The sequence below is a fragment of the Chroicocephalus ridibundus genome, chromosome 2, assembly GCF_963924245.1.
Source record: "Chroicocephalus ridibundus chromosome 2, bChrRid1.1, whole genome shotgun sequence".
In the NCBI taxonomy this organism is placed as follows: Eukaryota; Metazoa; Chordata; class Aves; order Charadriiformes; family Laridae; genus Chroicocephalus; species Chroicocephalus ridibundus.
In genome coordinates this window covers 156,202,602-156,217,818 of record NC_086285.1, presented here as the reverse complement: position 1 = coordinate 156,217,818, position 15,217 = coordinate 156,202,602, and the positions used below count along the sequence as shown (strand labels likewise).

The 15,217-nt window shown below is 46.8% G+C and overlaps 1 protein-coding gene across 3 annotated transcripts in view; it reads right to left on the bottom strand.

Moving 5' to 3' along the window:
• Positions 1 to 398: 398 nt before the first annotated feature.
• ZHX2 (zinc fingers and homeoboxes 2) overlaps positions 399 to 15,217 on the bottom strand; it is a 76,184-nt gene continuing 61,365 nt past the window's right edge. For all 3 annotated transcript variants that reach the window (XM_063327476.1, XM_063327475.1, XM_063327477.1), the window contains 2 exons: positions 6,901 to 9,591; positions 399 to 1,627 (listed from right to left, as the gene is read on the bottom strand). In XM_063327476.1, coding sequence (XP_063183546.1) covers positions 6,905 to 9,403 — 2,499 coding nt within the window. In that variant the 5' untranslated portion in view covers positions 9,404 to 9,591 and the 3' untranslated portion in view covers positions 399 to 1,627; positions 6,901 to 6,904. The remainder of the gene's footprint in view (positions 1,628 to 6,900; positions 9,592 to 15,217) is intronic.

Sequence of the window (15,217 nt, the reverse complement as noted above, 5' to 3'; positions counted from 1 at the left end):
AAATAATTCCACAGGGGTGAGTCATGGGGATGGTTTCATTCATTCGTTCGTTAGGTTGTGACTGCAACTGAAGTAAAGGCGCCTCCCAAATCCCCGGTCCCAGGTGGTATCCGACCCCCTCGCGCAGGGAAGAGCCATTCAACACCAGGGGAATAAACATCAGTAGTTCACCCAGTTCACCTTAATCTGGTTAGTGTTTGCCAAGCCGATTACTGCAAAAGCAGCTAAAACCCTAATCGTGGCTCTAAAGACACTGAGCTCTTGTGCAGCAAGGAGAGCTGGTGGGGGCTGAGGTTGGGTTTTAAAGGGAATAAAATAATAATAAAAAAAGAGATGAGAAAAAGGTTACCAAAATGTTTAGCCTTTGTTTTATTGAGTTACAACAAATGAGCAACAAGTTAGAAAAGTTGGATTTATTCAAACTCCCTAGCATTGTATTTGTGCAGCGTACTGAAAGGTGGGTAAGTTTTCCGAACCCAGCTCGTCAGAGGAACGCACCGGACGGCTCTTGCACCTGCTCGTCTACGTACCCACGCTCCGCTCTCCCTCCTCCTCCTCCTCACACGTGCACGGACAGACACCCCCACACAAATCCAAATTAGCAGTATTTGAAAAAAAGTGCACTCGGGAACCTAAGATTGATCTGAAAATTTAGTGGCAAGGGTTAATCAGAAATTTCTGTTGTGCACTACAACATCTAAAGCTGGAGGGCAGACTGTCGATTACGGTGTCCATCGTTGTACCAGCTGAAGAAACACAAACAAGTTCGGATTATGAAGCATTTTAATTTCCTCTCTACAACCCCTCTGGGGGTTGTACTGCATGTTTAAACAAAAAGTGCTAAAAAAAATACCCAACAAAAAAAAAAAAAGGCGTTCTAGCCAGATCTTCAGAGACCCACGGCCGGGGCTGACTTGTGAAAAGTGAAGAACAGGAGCTGGAGAAGACTCGCTTTGTAGGAGCACGGAAAAGCAGAGATTTAAATACTTCAACCAGTAGCAGGTGGCCATAAAACAAAACAAAAAAGTCAAAACAACAAGAAAAAACCCCAACAAACCCCAACCACTCCAGAACGACCCTCCCCGACCCCATAACTCATTTAAGTGGGCTGAAATGTAAACCGGGATGGGGACCTGGGCTCAGGTGTTGATCTGCACCAACAAGACTCCAAAAGATTACAAATCTCTCTTAAAACGCGTCAGAAAAAATTCTCCTCTCCCTCCCCTCCCCCAAACCAACCCCCAAATTTTGCAATGGCATTATATGCAAGAATAACTTGCACCTATTAAAAAGTTAACAAAATTTCCACGTTGTACAAATCTGTTCCAGTAGAGGAAGAGCCTGGGCAGGAAAGTGGGTGGGAGAGAAGCTAAGGAGAAACCTATGTACAAGGACCCTTTTTTCTTCCTTCCTTCTTTTTCTTTTTTAATGCAGTAGTAGGACTTTGGCACTATAAACGATCCCATGATGATGCTCCACAAGAGTATTTCTCGCTGTGCCTCCGCAAGTGCGGTTGGAGACTTGGAGTCGCAACACGCTATCTCACCCCAGGCAGGAAAATAGTTTTCTTCTATTTTCAGACAGCATTTCTCCTTCGACGTCAGGACAGTGCAGCTGAGGAGTACCCCTGGAAAAAAATTATAAAAGCAGCATATGATTTTTGAAGGCACTGCGAACAACTATTTGAGCCGCCAACACAGTGTCCAGCTTATACCCTTCCACACACGGCAGCACTGTATTTTGTATTAGCCATACCCTGAAGCCTATCCCTATCGCAGCCCGACGCTGCGGTAGGGTGCTGGATTTTTGTTGTATGTAACACCCAGCCAACAACCCCCTGTAGATTTCTACCAGGGACATACAGCCCAGCCTTCACTCTCCTGATCCCTCATCACTATACACCTCGGGCAGACCCTCCGGCTGGCTCAAAGATGATGTGCACACGGGTTAGGGACAGAGGACATTAAAGGCAAGAAGACTTCAGGTCTTTCTTCTCCTGTAAATCCTCTCATTAAACACTTTTTTGGCATGATTTAAAAAAATAACTACACAAACCGCAAGAGAATGGAAAAAAATTTGCATGTGCCTGTGCTCTGCAGAGCAGCTCCCTGACTACGCTACGACTCCTGCACCTACATAAAGGCTGCACCATGGACCAGTGATTAGAAAATAACCCCAAAAAACCCCAGCCTTCAAATACTCACCCACCTACGCATATCCCCAGTTCCCAGCACAGAGCAAGGGCTCTAAGATAAGATTATGTTCAATGTGTTTTTCCCCACTGAAGCGTAAACATGCAAGCACCTACTCAGGCTGGAGCTGCACACAGCAGCACGAGGTGGCTTTCCCATACCCTCCTCCTCACCCATCCTGCACCAGTGCTTATCGAAAACCTGAGCTAACCGTTATTTCACACCTTTTATGAATGTTGCTACCAGGTCTGTTATTTCCCACAAAAGCAGCGAGCTCTGTCTGGCATCTGCAATGCAGAAACCAATACGGTCCAGGCCACTAAAATGGCATGGGCTTGCACCAACTCCAAAGGCAAAAGTCCTCCTCCTCCTTGTGACCTTTCCTCAGACAACCCCCTGCTCCTCCTAATTCACTGGAAAATTTTAATTGCTGCGTCGTGTAGGAGGACTTCCCCCTCCGAAGTCCTTCATTGCGTTACAGCTTGGGTCTGCGACACACCTCACTGGTTTCAGGGGAAATGGCAACTCCTCCGTACTTCGGCCTCACTCCCTTAAATGCTTTAGGCTGACCCAAGTTCTACAAAAACCACTGGTCAATCCAACACTGATTTCAGGATGGCGCCTTGGAGCCCAACACCAGTAATGGGCTCTATAGCTAAGCTTTATGGATGAAACCCTAACCACACGAAAAATAAGAATTTGGAGAGAAAGGGAAGGAAACACCAGTACTGTTCACGTTTACCGGCTTCCAACACCGAGGAATGCAGTGGGCCACCAGCAACTGAGTGTTCTCAGCTCCCGGAGTGGTGCAAAAGGGGTTGGAGGCACCAAGAGGACCCCGACCACCTCCGATGCATACAGCAGAAGTAAGGGGTGACTTCCTTTGGACTCTTTTTTTTTTCCTGGTGTGCAACTCCCAGACATGGTTTTCCTTTGACACATCTCCACACAGCAGTGGTCACAGCCATCAAGAGCCAGGGCATGCATCTTCTGAGGTGTCTACCTACCTTGCTCCCACTATGAGCCATAGACACTGTGCCTACATCTTGCAGGGCTTGGGCTTAAAATGGAGTTCATGAAATAACTCTAAAAAAGAGAGTTTACGGCAGTGAAGGTGGTGGTGGTGAGAAAAAAAAGTATGCTTCTGAGAAAAAAACAAAAGCTCTGGGCTGAGGAAATACTGATCTTGGGAAAACCCCACGGGGAGACAATGCTGTGAAGAAAGCCAACGGCAGCTGCCAACCACTCTGGCACACTCTGGTCCCGCTCTCATGGCTGAGCTGCAATTTGCTGTATTTAATTTAGGACCAGTTTCTGTTTGTCAGGCTTGCGCAAATGGGGACAACAGATCTAATTTTGACCCGTGCTGTTGGAAGGCGGGAATATCGCTATTGACGGAAAAGGAACTAAAGCACTCTCTTGACAGAGCAGTTGGGTCTCACTGCAAGAGGGACGTGAGGCTTCATTACGCAGCATCTGGAGCACTTTCAGTGATGGCTTTTGTGCACCCTACAGCGCCCACTCAACATCTTGAAGGCCCCAGTACCCTATGGGGACAGGCCTCCCAGCCTCACTGTTCAGAGCCTTTTCTTAGCCCAGGGATGGTACTTCAGGGCCTGGCGTGAATCCTGCTCTCAACCACAGCCAGGCACTCATGAAGCTCCCACTAGCTGCAGCAGCAGAGCCTGCCGAACACAGATCAGTTTTGAAAAACTCGATTCTCTAAGGCATAAGGTCTGTCTAAACTGCAGCACAAATACTCCCTAATAGTTTCAGAAACTCCTAAAGCTAAACACTGGAGCAGAGAGTGACCAAGATGGTCTTGGAGTGACCAAGATGGTCACGTTTTAAAGAAGCCACACACAAATTCAACCAGCAACAGGGGCATGGAGACTGATCACTGAAAAACGTCCACTTTAAACTACGCATATCAAGCTGAGAAAACAGCAACACCACGAATATCAAACGAGCGCGTTTCTACCCGATGTAGGGTTCAGCAGTGAAAGTTTCACATAATGACTGTGGCTGTGTGAGAGTCAAGAGGAGAAGTCCCTTGTCAGCTCTTCAGTCTACCTCTTGCGTGCAGCCAGGACAGTGGCACAACCCCTCTACGGTACCGAGGGGTATGACGTTAGGAAAAATCAGACTTTTATATGACAACAGGCAGAAACCAGCTCTCCATCAGGTCTTACACAGTCTTTGCTTTTGAGCCATACTCTGGATCTTACCTAAGATAATACCTTGTTAATTTAACACCAAACTTCTAGTTAAAAATTGTAAGAGATAGGCTTCCCAAAGATAAGAGCAAAAGCTTATCCTGAAGGAAAAAGGAGCCAGCAGCTGGGAGTTTTCCACGGGTCCCATCAGTGTGGGGTATGAAGCTTCCAACGCCTGTAACAATGCCTCCACGCGGGCACCGGAGAGCAGGCACTTCCATTTCTGGGCTGAGACGTACAGGGAGAATAAAGGAAAATGAAAAAGACTTTGGGCTTTTGTCAAGTCCTCAGGCCAGCATGCTGAGATGTGGGCAAAGAGCAGAGGACGAAATGGTTCTCTGATCTCACTGCATGGTCTTCGCAGCAGAAGCCCTGTTCCAGTGCACCTCTTCTCAGTAAGTGTTTTACCACCAGCCACCAGAAAGGTCCTCATCAAAAAGATAACACAGGGGAAGTTTAAGTGAGATCAAAGTTCTTATTAAAATTCTTCTCTGATAACACTTGAGCACCTCCACAGCCCTGGAGCTTTATGGTCAGCATCTGTGCCAGCGCACAAAGGCGGGAGGTTCACCCCAACGTACCTTACGCTGCTTGCAAGCACAAAAATGCAGGCACCAAACCTACGCTGCTGGAAGAGGGTTGTTGCAGAGCTCGTGTTCATGGTGCAAGAGGTTTGTAAGAAATAGTGGTTTCAGGCAATGTCCCCCCCTCTCCTGCCCTCCTCCCCATTCCCTCTCCTAGCCCCTGGTCTGCTCCCTCTCCTCAGTATGAACGTTGATAGGTGGAAGGGGGAAATGATCTGGAATAACAATCCTGAAAAAAAAAAAATAATAATCCCACAACGCATTTATTCATCACATATTTGATTTTAAAAGGAAGATCAGATCCTGGCTCTCCTTTCTTATGTGGCTGCACAGCACTGGCACCCCAGCGTGCCTTTGGCTGATGTTCCCGTGTCCTTCCTCCTTTAATCGCTGCCCTTGCCACACAGGTAACAGAGCCTGCTCCTCACATCCCTACATCCCTAATTACCAACTTCCGCAGGCGTAACGCGGGACAGTGCCTTGCATTGCAGTCTGGAGCTTTAAGATACTTTGCGACACAGATGCCATGATAACATTTCTCAAAATTAGCCGACACAATTCGTAGTTCAAAATAAAACCACTGCAGGGTTTCCCTTTTCAACTCACGAGAAAATGTCCAGGAGCCTTCTGGACAAGTTTTGCACAAGGAGAAAGCGGAGGGCCCTAGGCTCGCCAGCAGGGCTTGCTAAGAAAAACCGCACCTCTGCCACAAAGAGTAGTTCAATTCAAGTACTGCCAGCTGCAATAGTAAGTCTTCAGTGCAAGCGTGGAGGGACTTTCTGGCTTTTGTATTTCCTTTTTTTATTTTTATTTTGAATATTTTTTATATATATGTTTAAAGAAACGCCGAAGTATATTATACCTATTAGATATCGGAAAACTACTAACTCTTTCTAGAATAGGTGTTCTCCCACTCTGGTTGTTAATGCAAGGGGCTGAGCTTTCTGTGGGATAAGTTCTAGCTTAAGGAGACTCCAGTTTGGAAGAGACAGACTGGGTTTTCACACAGCACAAAATGTTACAGGCTCCAGTGAACTCAAGAAATGCAAGTCAAGGAACGCTGATGGTGCTTGCTCCAGATTTATACCCGTGCAACTGTAATCAGAAACAGGCTTTGGCTCTCCACGTAAGGTCCTTTCTCACTGTGAAAGATTGTATAAAACCACCTTAGATAAAGGCCCTGCAGCTTGCTTTTAAATTCAAGATCCTGTGAAGAAGAGCTGCGAAAACACCCACACAGCTTAGTCTGGGGCATTTCCTAAGCCTCTAGAGTGAGCAAGCGGAACAAAGGGAGGTTGGAGACCGTTCTCACCTGCAAGAGGAAGAGAGCACATTTGCATGAGCCACTTCAGTCCCCACAACATTTTTTTTGCTTGCCGTTGCATAAAGAAGCATCTTTGTCCTGGGCCCTTCCCCCAGTGACCTTTTATTCTGAGCAGGGCAGGATGCTGCAAAGGAAGGACCCGAGGTGCAAAACCAGGCACAGCCTCTATTCCCGGGAGATAAATGACCTGTTAGCAAGGGGGGTATTAGCAACTCGTGTTACTTACTATTTCTTTGCGTGGCTCAGCTGGTGTCTTTTACATCGAGTGCTGCAGAGGTTACATAGGTCATTTAAAGGCAGAAAGTTTAATCACTTATTGCCAAAAAAAAAAAAAAAGTCTCCCTTATCCAGGACTTGACCCGCAAGCAGACAAGAAACAAGGCAAACGGCACTAACCCCTCCCCTACCATGCAGTTGCTTTAATTTACAAGCAGGATGGGTCTCCCTTTTGTTCAGGCATCCAGCAGGCACAAGGATCCGTCACGGATGGTCTCCAGGGATTTATACTGAAGAGGGGCTACAGGATGCTGGAAGCACACCCAGACAGAGGCAGGCTCAGAAAAACAGGGCACCATCAGCATTACCTGTCTATACGTGGGAATTGTCTCCAGATATACTTTCAGAGTCAAAGTCCGCCAGCTCTGCCTGGCCTTCAGGTGCCGTTTGGCTCCAGCTGTCTGTACAGTCCGATGCAGCGTCATCCTCGCCCACCGTCACCTCCACCCAGTTGACCTCCGCTGGCTCCTCGTTCTCCTCACTGCCGTGGCCGTCGTGGCTGTTGCACTCCAACCTGTCCGTACCCTCCGCTTGATTCCCCAACAAAGAGTCTTTCAATGGTTCGCAGTCTCTTTTTGCTCTCACCACCGGTTTCCCCCCGTTCTCTTCATTCAGTTTTTTATGCTCCTGGTAATGCTGCCGAGACACCTCATTACCATTCTTTGGATTCTCATTGTGTTTTGATCCCTTTTTCTGGCTTTGCTCGTTATGACCATCAACAACATACTGCTGCTGGTACTGGTCAATCCATTTAAGTGACCCCGATCTTAGTGAAGACCGGTTTTCCTTGAACCAGCGAACTATTTCAGTTCTTGTGAGCCCAGTCTGAGAAGCTAACTGGTCATACTCCTGGGGTGTTGGCCACTGGGTCCTTGCAAATGTGCTTTTCAGTAGATGAATCTGCTCTTGGGTTTTCTTAAACGTGGTGGAGGACCCAGATAAAGCACCGGGGAGCTGAGAGCTACTCAGCAGTTCTGCCTGGCTTATTGCACCATTGGGAGTTCCTTGTTCTTTAATTTTTCTGTATGATCCCATTGAGTCCAACACGGCTTGCTCCATGCTGTCCCTTATCTTTCTCCGCTCAGAGAACCATGAATCTATTTCCCTCCTACTCAGCTTAGTCTCCACTCGAAGTCTGTCCAATTCTCCTTGGGTAGGAAAGGAGCATCTTAGGAAACTCTCCTCAAGGGCCCTAAGCTGCTCTTGGGTTTTCTCTTTGAATCTCTGGGGAGTAAAATCTGTGTATGGGTGAAACGAACGTCCGTGTCGACCAGCTGAAGGTGCTATTTGATCTTTCCCTAAAGCATCCCCAGGGATGTGCACAATGCCCCTTTGACTTCTGTACCTGTGGTCACTGAACCACTTCTTGATCTCGCTCCTGGAGAGACCCGTTGTCTCGATCAGCCGGTAGACTTCTGCATCATCAGGAAACTGGCTTGCCATGAAACTGGCCTTCAGCTCTGCTATCTGCTCCTTCGTCTTTTTTCGCTCACTGGCTGGTGTCAGTGGTACAGCAGTCAACTTGGCAGGGATCTCAGGCACCTGAACTACATGAGGACGCTTGGCCTCTGGAGCATTTGATAAGGTCTGTATTGTCCTCTTTTGCCCCTGGTTTGGGGCAACAGCAAGCGTAATTGGTGAACAGGAAACGGTTGAACCATTTGACACTGGAGTCAAAACCAGACCAGTCTGGCCCAGTATCTGACAAGGCAATGCTGTCTGGATGATGGGCTGGGGCATTTTTGCAGTTGTCAAAGGAGCTGGCAGGACGGTGATGGTCTGGGGAACTGCCTGGATAGTACCGTTGAACATCTTTTTCCTTGCCTCCTCCACTTCTTCAGGAGACCAACTTATACCGTGCTTCAAACGTTGTGTAGCAAACCAGATTCGGATTTGTTCTTCTGGATGTTTTGATGCTGCTGTCAACCACGACAACTCTGCTTGCGTTGGATAAGGAAATTTATTGAAGGAGTTGATCATGGTTGCATTAGTGTCCAGTGCAGAGTTGTATTTGGTACTGTTCAGAGGTACTGGGACCTTGGGGACAAGATTAATATTTGGTGGCAGCTGTACAGAGGGCATAACATGGGCTAACACATCATGGAGAAGGTCTCCATTTATACAAGCAATAGCTTCAGTGGCTTCAGTTATGATGCGGGGTAGTGCGCCATCCACGTGGTTTTCCGTAACTCCCTCTTCTGGCTTTTTGGGACCCTTCCTGGTTTCCCCTTTAGGCTTTCCCAGTTTCATCATTGGTGTTTTACTCGCACTGATTCCCCCATGAAGTGAATCATCACACTCTGCATTTTCTAGCCCACCGCTGGTGACAGTGGCATCGTTAGCAGTGGTCTCAATGGACTGCTCTAAAACAGTCTGATTATTGCGTTTAATTAATTTCAGTTTAAAGTTAGTCTCTCCCGGGTGGTATTTTGTGTTGTGGTCAGATAAAGAATCGTATTTTTTGGTTGTGAAGTTGCATTCAGCACAGACATACAGGGGGTTAAGAATGACATTTGGATGCTGAGTGTCAACATGCTCTGTAAATTCATTTAAGTTTTGTGTTGAGTAAGGGCAGTATTTGCACTCGTAACCACCCTGGGGTTTCTTAGACTGATTTTCAGCTGCGGGCTTTGCCTCAACCACTTCGCAGTCTTTGACTGAGCTTTCTGAAGGCCGATTTTTTTTAGAGTCCTGCTGTGGTGTGCCAGCCCCCTTCTCTTTAGGAGCCTCTACGGCCTCAGCGCCTTCCTGCTCCATGACTTCAGAAGTTCGTACCATACAGGGAGTCGTTGACTTTCTTTTGCTAGCCATGGCAGCTGCTGGCAGCGGGCTGTTGTCCCAAACGATGACTTTTTTAGACAGGGTGAGCAATCAACTCGACAAATCTTGCAAGCAGCTCCAACCTTCCTTGATTATTTTACTCTGTTCTGTTTAATGAAGAATTTCCAGCCCGGCTATGACCATCAGCTCCGCCAGCAGACCTGTCAGCTGCATGACACCTGTGAGACAAAGCACGCATCGTTAGGCACTGATCTATGAAACACAGATTTAGCAGAAAGCCACAGCTCAAGATATGTGCATTTAAAAGGCCGGTTTGGACAATGCTGAACTCTTCCTCCTCTCTGTCATCAACTCGAAGAGTAAAAATCTCCTCACAAAGAACAAAAGCAGTGGATAATTCGCAGTGAAGTGCGCCACAGGTAGACAATGGCTTTGCAATAAATAAAAGGAACAGACAGGGGATTTTAATCTCCGCTAGACTCAATGCATTTAGCTGGAAAAGAAAGAAGATACTGCTATAAATACTGCATCTTTTTATAGAAGCTGCAGTTTCTATTAATTATTATTTTGAAGCCTGCAGATTTGAAATTGAGTGCGATTTATATTAAACTTAATTACTTCCCACTGTCACTTACCTTGTAAATATGTCTACTAAATGATTGTGGTTACTAATGATGGGTGATTTCTAAATAAAGCTATAGGGCTTGCCTAGGTTGTAAAAGTAAAGGCAGAAAGAAGAGTTAATATAAATCAATGTTTTCAAAGGTCTGTGTCTTGAGAGGTGGGTTCAAAGAAACTGCAGCAGATCTATGGAGGCCTATCAAGTCATTTCTGGAACAGAAGTTTCCTTAAAACACCATTTTTCACTCAATATTGACAGAGGTAGCCAGCAAAGGTCACAGAAGCCCTTAGATACCCTTTAAACAGGGTCCCTTCCCAAGACCCTGCGGATATTCTCATCAAGCGCTGATTTGTGCACTTCACTCCCTACAGAATTTAAAAAAAGCCATTTTTAAGCACGATTCATATGTCAAAGTGGTTTTGGAAGTTCCCAAATGCAAGAATTCTGCAAAACATATTTTTAAAAGGATCTGAGGTCAACATCAGTCAGAGCAACCACAAAGAAACACGACACCAGCTGTTTTAGGATCTACCCACACTCATCAGGAGTGGGTGGAGGGAAGGAGGGAAATTTAGTTGTCAAAACAGTTTCACTAATTGAAAATAAAACAATTAAAAAAAATCGCTCTCCTATTTGACAAGATGCCTTTTCTAATCAATCCTTGACTCCAGTTTGTAACTCCTCCTGATCAGATGGGCTCTGGATTTGTAGTACTTCCAGTCCTCATGGAAAACTCATCTTTTACAATCAAGGAGTCCTTGGGATGGGGTGGGGGAGGCACTGGACTCCACAAACTGGAGGAGGGTGGAAAGTGGAGATTTGCAGAGTGGGTAAGACCTGCATTGACTTTGTAGAAGCATATTAAATGGAGAATCTGAACTAGAGATCTAATGAAAGATGTGCCGTGGCAGTGGGGATGGACTACATGATCTTTAAAGGTTCCTTCCAACCCAAACCATTCTGTGATTCTACGATCTCATGTCTAACCAAAGGCAGATATTCTCATTGTGAAGCCTGTAAATAGTAAGATGCTTCCAGTGCCCATGAAGATCAAACAAGATAAAATCCCACTGCAGTTACATCTGGACAGATCCAACATCAGCAGACAGTTTATAACCACCTCAGTGCTGTCCCTGAACCTGCTCCTCTCCCTTGCGCATTGGCACGAGAACCAGGAATAGTTGCTCCAAAAGTAGACGCTAACTTCTCAGTTCTGTTTGCCGCTGATGTATACTTTGCAGGTCTCTAGAGAATATTTCTGCTACTCTGCCCATCACAGATCATACCACTCCTGTACATATGGAAACTCAAAATGACATACTGCCAGAGGAAGCAGCTCCAGCTGCGTGTAAGAGCAGGGATGGCAGCTTCCAGCTCTATGTACTTTAAACCCAGCACAAAGCAATTCTCCATACACGAAGCGCTTCATATGCAAATTCTCCATGAAGCACCTTTGCAGATAAGGCAGTTGCGAAACACAAGCTGTGAAACACTAAACACGCACCAGAGAAAAGACGCTGCGCAGAGACACTAGTTGTTGTATTGCAGATGCCCCAGAATAACAACATGGTGCTCTGTGTTCCCAGCCACCGCTGCCTCTGAACCTCCCAGCCCTGACAGATCGGGGCTGCTCTTGCACACTCACTCCAATTCAGTGAAGCACTGGACCATCTGGTTGACTTTCACCGGTGCACTTAAGCTCTGGATGCTTCCCTGGGAAACGGAGCATCTTTGCTCAGCCACATGAAACAGGGATGGGCTGCCCGCAGGCTTACGGCTCTGCCTCGGTCAGGATGACACAGTGCCGTTTCCCTCTAACCTGGGATCACCAATGTTGTCACCGTCACTCCCCAAAGTATTAGTACCTCTGAGCCAACCTCTTCTCTTCTGTTTCCTTTTTTCCTTCTCCCTTTTAGTAATAAACAAGCAGATGAACCATGGAAGAAGCGATGCCTGGTCTTCTACAGATTTGTGCCGACTGATCTTTAAACTGGATTACACTGAATAGCCTCTATTATTTCCACATATTCCTTCAAAATTCCTTTCTACTTCCCCTCACAATCATCCTCCCACAGAGTATTTTGGCTGTGATCTGTGGCTTGCTGCATCCCACTGCAGGCTGGATCAGAAGCTAGAGACAAACATGCAACTATCCGAACGTCCATCTTCCTGGCCACCCATTTTTAATGATGCTTCCAAAAAATTAGTTACCTTTGATGCTTCTTCCCTCGTATGCAATTTGGCTGAAACAGGCCAAAAAGTGAGACAAGGGGGCAGAATGGCCTCTGTAAGCCCGACTGCTGCCAGAAACAGGGTGAAGGTGATCAGGTCACCTCACTTTGCCCTGCAGATCCCACCGTGCTCGTGATGTTGACTTTCATAGATGAGGGAAGGGAGGCACAAGGCAGTGCCCTGGGATGGTGGCGGAGATGAAGATGGAGCCACAGCTCCTGGGATGCTGCTCCGCGACTCGCTCTCCCTCACAGGCCTCACAGCTGCACCTAATGGTCTCCTCCTTTTCTGATGTATGACCTTCTGCAAAATTCATGTGGCAACATCAGCAAAAGGAAGAAAATTCAAAAGACATCAAAGACAGAGCAAGGCTTATTTATATTTCACTGAATATCCCACCCCCACAAAGGAAGAAAGAGGTAAGAACAAAAAGATAAAGGAATGTAACGGAAGAGAGAGTGGAGAATGAGAAACATCTAGGTTACAACTTTGAATCAATCAAAGGTTTCTTAAAAGTCAGACTAAATGTTTTGAATTCTCCACTCTCTGGAAGCTCAGCAAGCTGCCTTGAGTTGCTGTGCTGAGCTCCCGTCTCTCATGAAAACATGAGGATTTGCCCCAAGCAAGGATGCTCTGATATGGAGGAAGGGCCAAGGTCCCTCCAAAACATATATAAATGGGTGGACGGATGAAAAATTCTGTCTGCTACAGTTTCACTAGAAAATTGTAGAGATTGTTGCTTCTCTTCTATTCCACAGAGTGGTTTTCTGCATGTCCAATTGCTGGTTTGCTACTCTACACTTCGAATAGTTTTTCTGCCACTTGAGAATCACTATTCGCCACAGAAATCAAGCCCAAGTCAAACGCTTCTTTTTGGAGGTCAGTAACAAAACCACTGAGTTTCCGTCTAAGATGTGCAGTTTGGGGGGCTCACGACCAGCCAGAGACTGTCTCTGTCCCTTCAACCTGTGTCCTGAAAGAGGGGAGGGGAACGAGGCCAAACACCTGCATGAGCGAGGAGAGTTTATTGGGACCTCCAAGGCACGGCCCCTCCAGGACCTCACTAAGGATGTCATTTGGGATAAATCAATGCACAGTTGCCAAGAAGGACAAACCCCTGCCACGGCACATCTCCGGGAGCTGCATCACATACGTTTACAGGGGCTGCCACGTCTCATCCGAGGACATCAGAGGAAACACCAGGAGCATCTCACAGCTTTCAAACACAAGCTGCTTGCCAGAACATCAAAGCCACAGCGGACAGCTTTAAATACACGGTGTTGCTCCTGACAAAGCTGCTAAATGACCATGCTTCAGCTCCTCCAACTTAGAGGGAAGAGAAGACACCCCTCAGCAACAGTCAGGGCTCAGTAACCAGCGCATCAGGATGGGAACACAAGCCACACTTCATCCATCACCTGCCCAGGGCATATGTGTCACTTCAAGGGACAAAATTCACATCCAGCACTTGAGGAATGGGGCTGCACCAGGGACAGGACAACCTCTATCCCTGAAGCTGGGTCTGGCTGACGCTTTGTGCTTCATTACGGATGGGACCCTGAAGGGACCCCGACCTCCTTTTTGGGCTGCTGCCGTGGTGGGGTGGCCATAGGTATGGGGTGCAGGGGTGCTGCTGGTGGCTGCCCCATGAGCAGTCCCCAGGTACGGGGAGGGAAGGCAGCCCTCACCCCTCCAGCTCACCTGGACCATCTCCCGCTTGTCTTCCATGCTGTAGGAGGTTGGGGGAAAAAAAAAAGCCACCTAATGTTTAAAAAAAAAAAAAAAAAAAAAAAAAAAAAAAAAGTAAACACACAAAGCAGCAAAAGGCAAACAGGTAAAAAACAAAAGCGCTCGGCTCTGAGCAGGCAGCTGCCATTATGAACAAGGTCCAAACCAAACCACAAAAGGCCCGTGTGCAGGAACAAGAGCTTTCGATTTCCTTTGCTTCAGCAAAGCCATCTGGGACCAGAGCACACAAGAAGCAACATATTCTTTTAAACGTGTCACTCCAAAAGCGTGTCACAGCAGTTACAAGAGAGGCCCTAGTCTGGTTTTGTTTAATTTCTGAAATTTGTTTCATTTGTTTAATTAATGAAGTAACTCAGTCACACTCCTCTGATCTTTCAAACCCCTGTTAAAATGGCTCTGGAGCATCCAACGTGAGAATGACTTTGGCGACTCTGTGCACAATTGAGGAAACGCCACATTTCCCACCCGGTCACCTGGCCCAGAGCAGGGAAACTGCGGAGAACCGCACAGGGAAAACAAACCATGCTTTTAGGCCTGGCTGGCAGTGGAAAACGTTTGCCTGTGTAGCAATGCCACCTTCCAGCAGCAAAAGATAACTGTACAGCGCAAGCAAAGGGATGGGAAAAGGAAATCAAAACCACTGAAGTCTTTTCACACTCTCCTGTCTTTTCCCTTGTGCACATAGCTAGTTTTATACCCCCTCCCCAAAAAATCCAAATATTTGGGAAGAGACTGAACTCCTTTTCTGCAGTGGTGTTCCCACACCGGCTCCTGTGAGGTGGTGGTAGAGTGGGAATTTTCCATGGCAGCTGGGACAGCCCAATCGCACAAAGCATTAGCCAAAACCCTGTGAGCCGTGGCTGGGGAAGTGGTAGGGCAGTGGAGAGACAGAACGAGATGCTGTCTGTCTTCTCTCGTACCCTAAAAATATAAGTCTTAAAAAGGCTGTCCAAAGACAACCAAATTAGAAGGGATGTCAAATTAAAAAGCAGGGAAAACCTTAACTTTAGCAGAAAGGGAGAAGCGTATCAGAAATATCAGCACTTTGTGCTGCATTTTGCTTCCAGCCAAGGGCTGGAAGAAAGTAATACAGCAGATGCTGAAACAGGTTGAACCCCCCATCCAGTGCAAAAGGATCTTTACTTTTCACAGGTATACCCTGCCTTTTTTTTTTTTTTATTAAAAAAACCCAACAAACCCAACCAAAAAACCACAAATGAAAACACTTCAGTGAAGCTCGT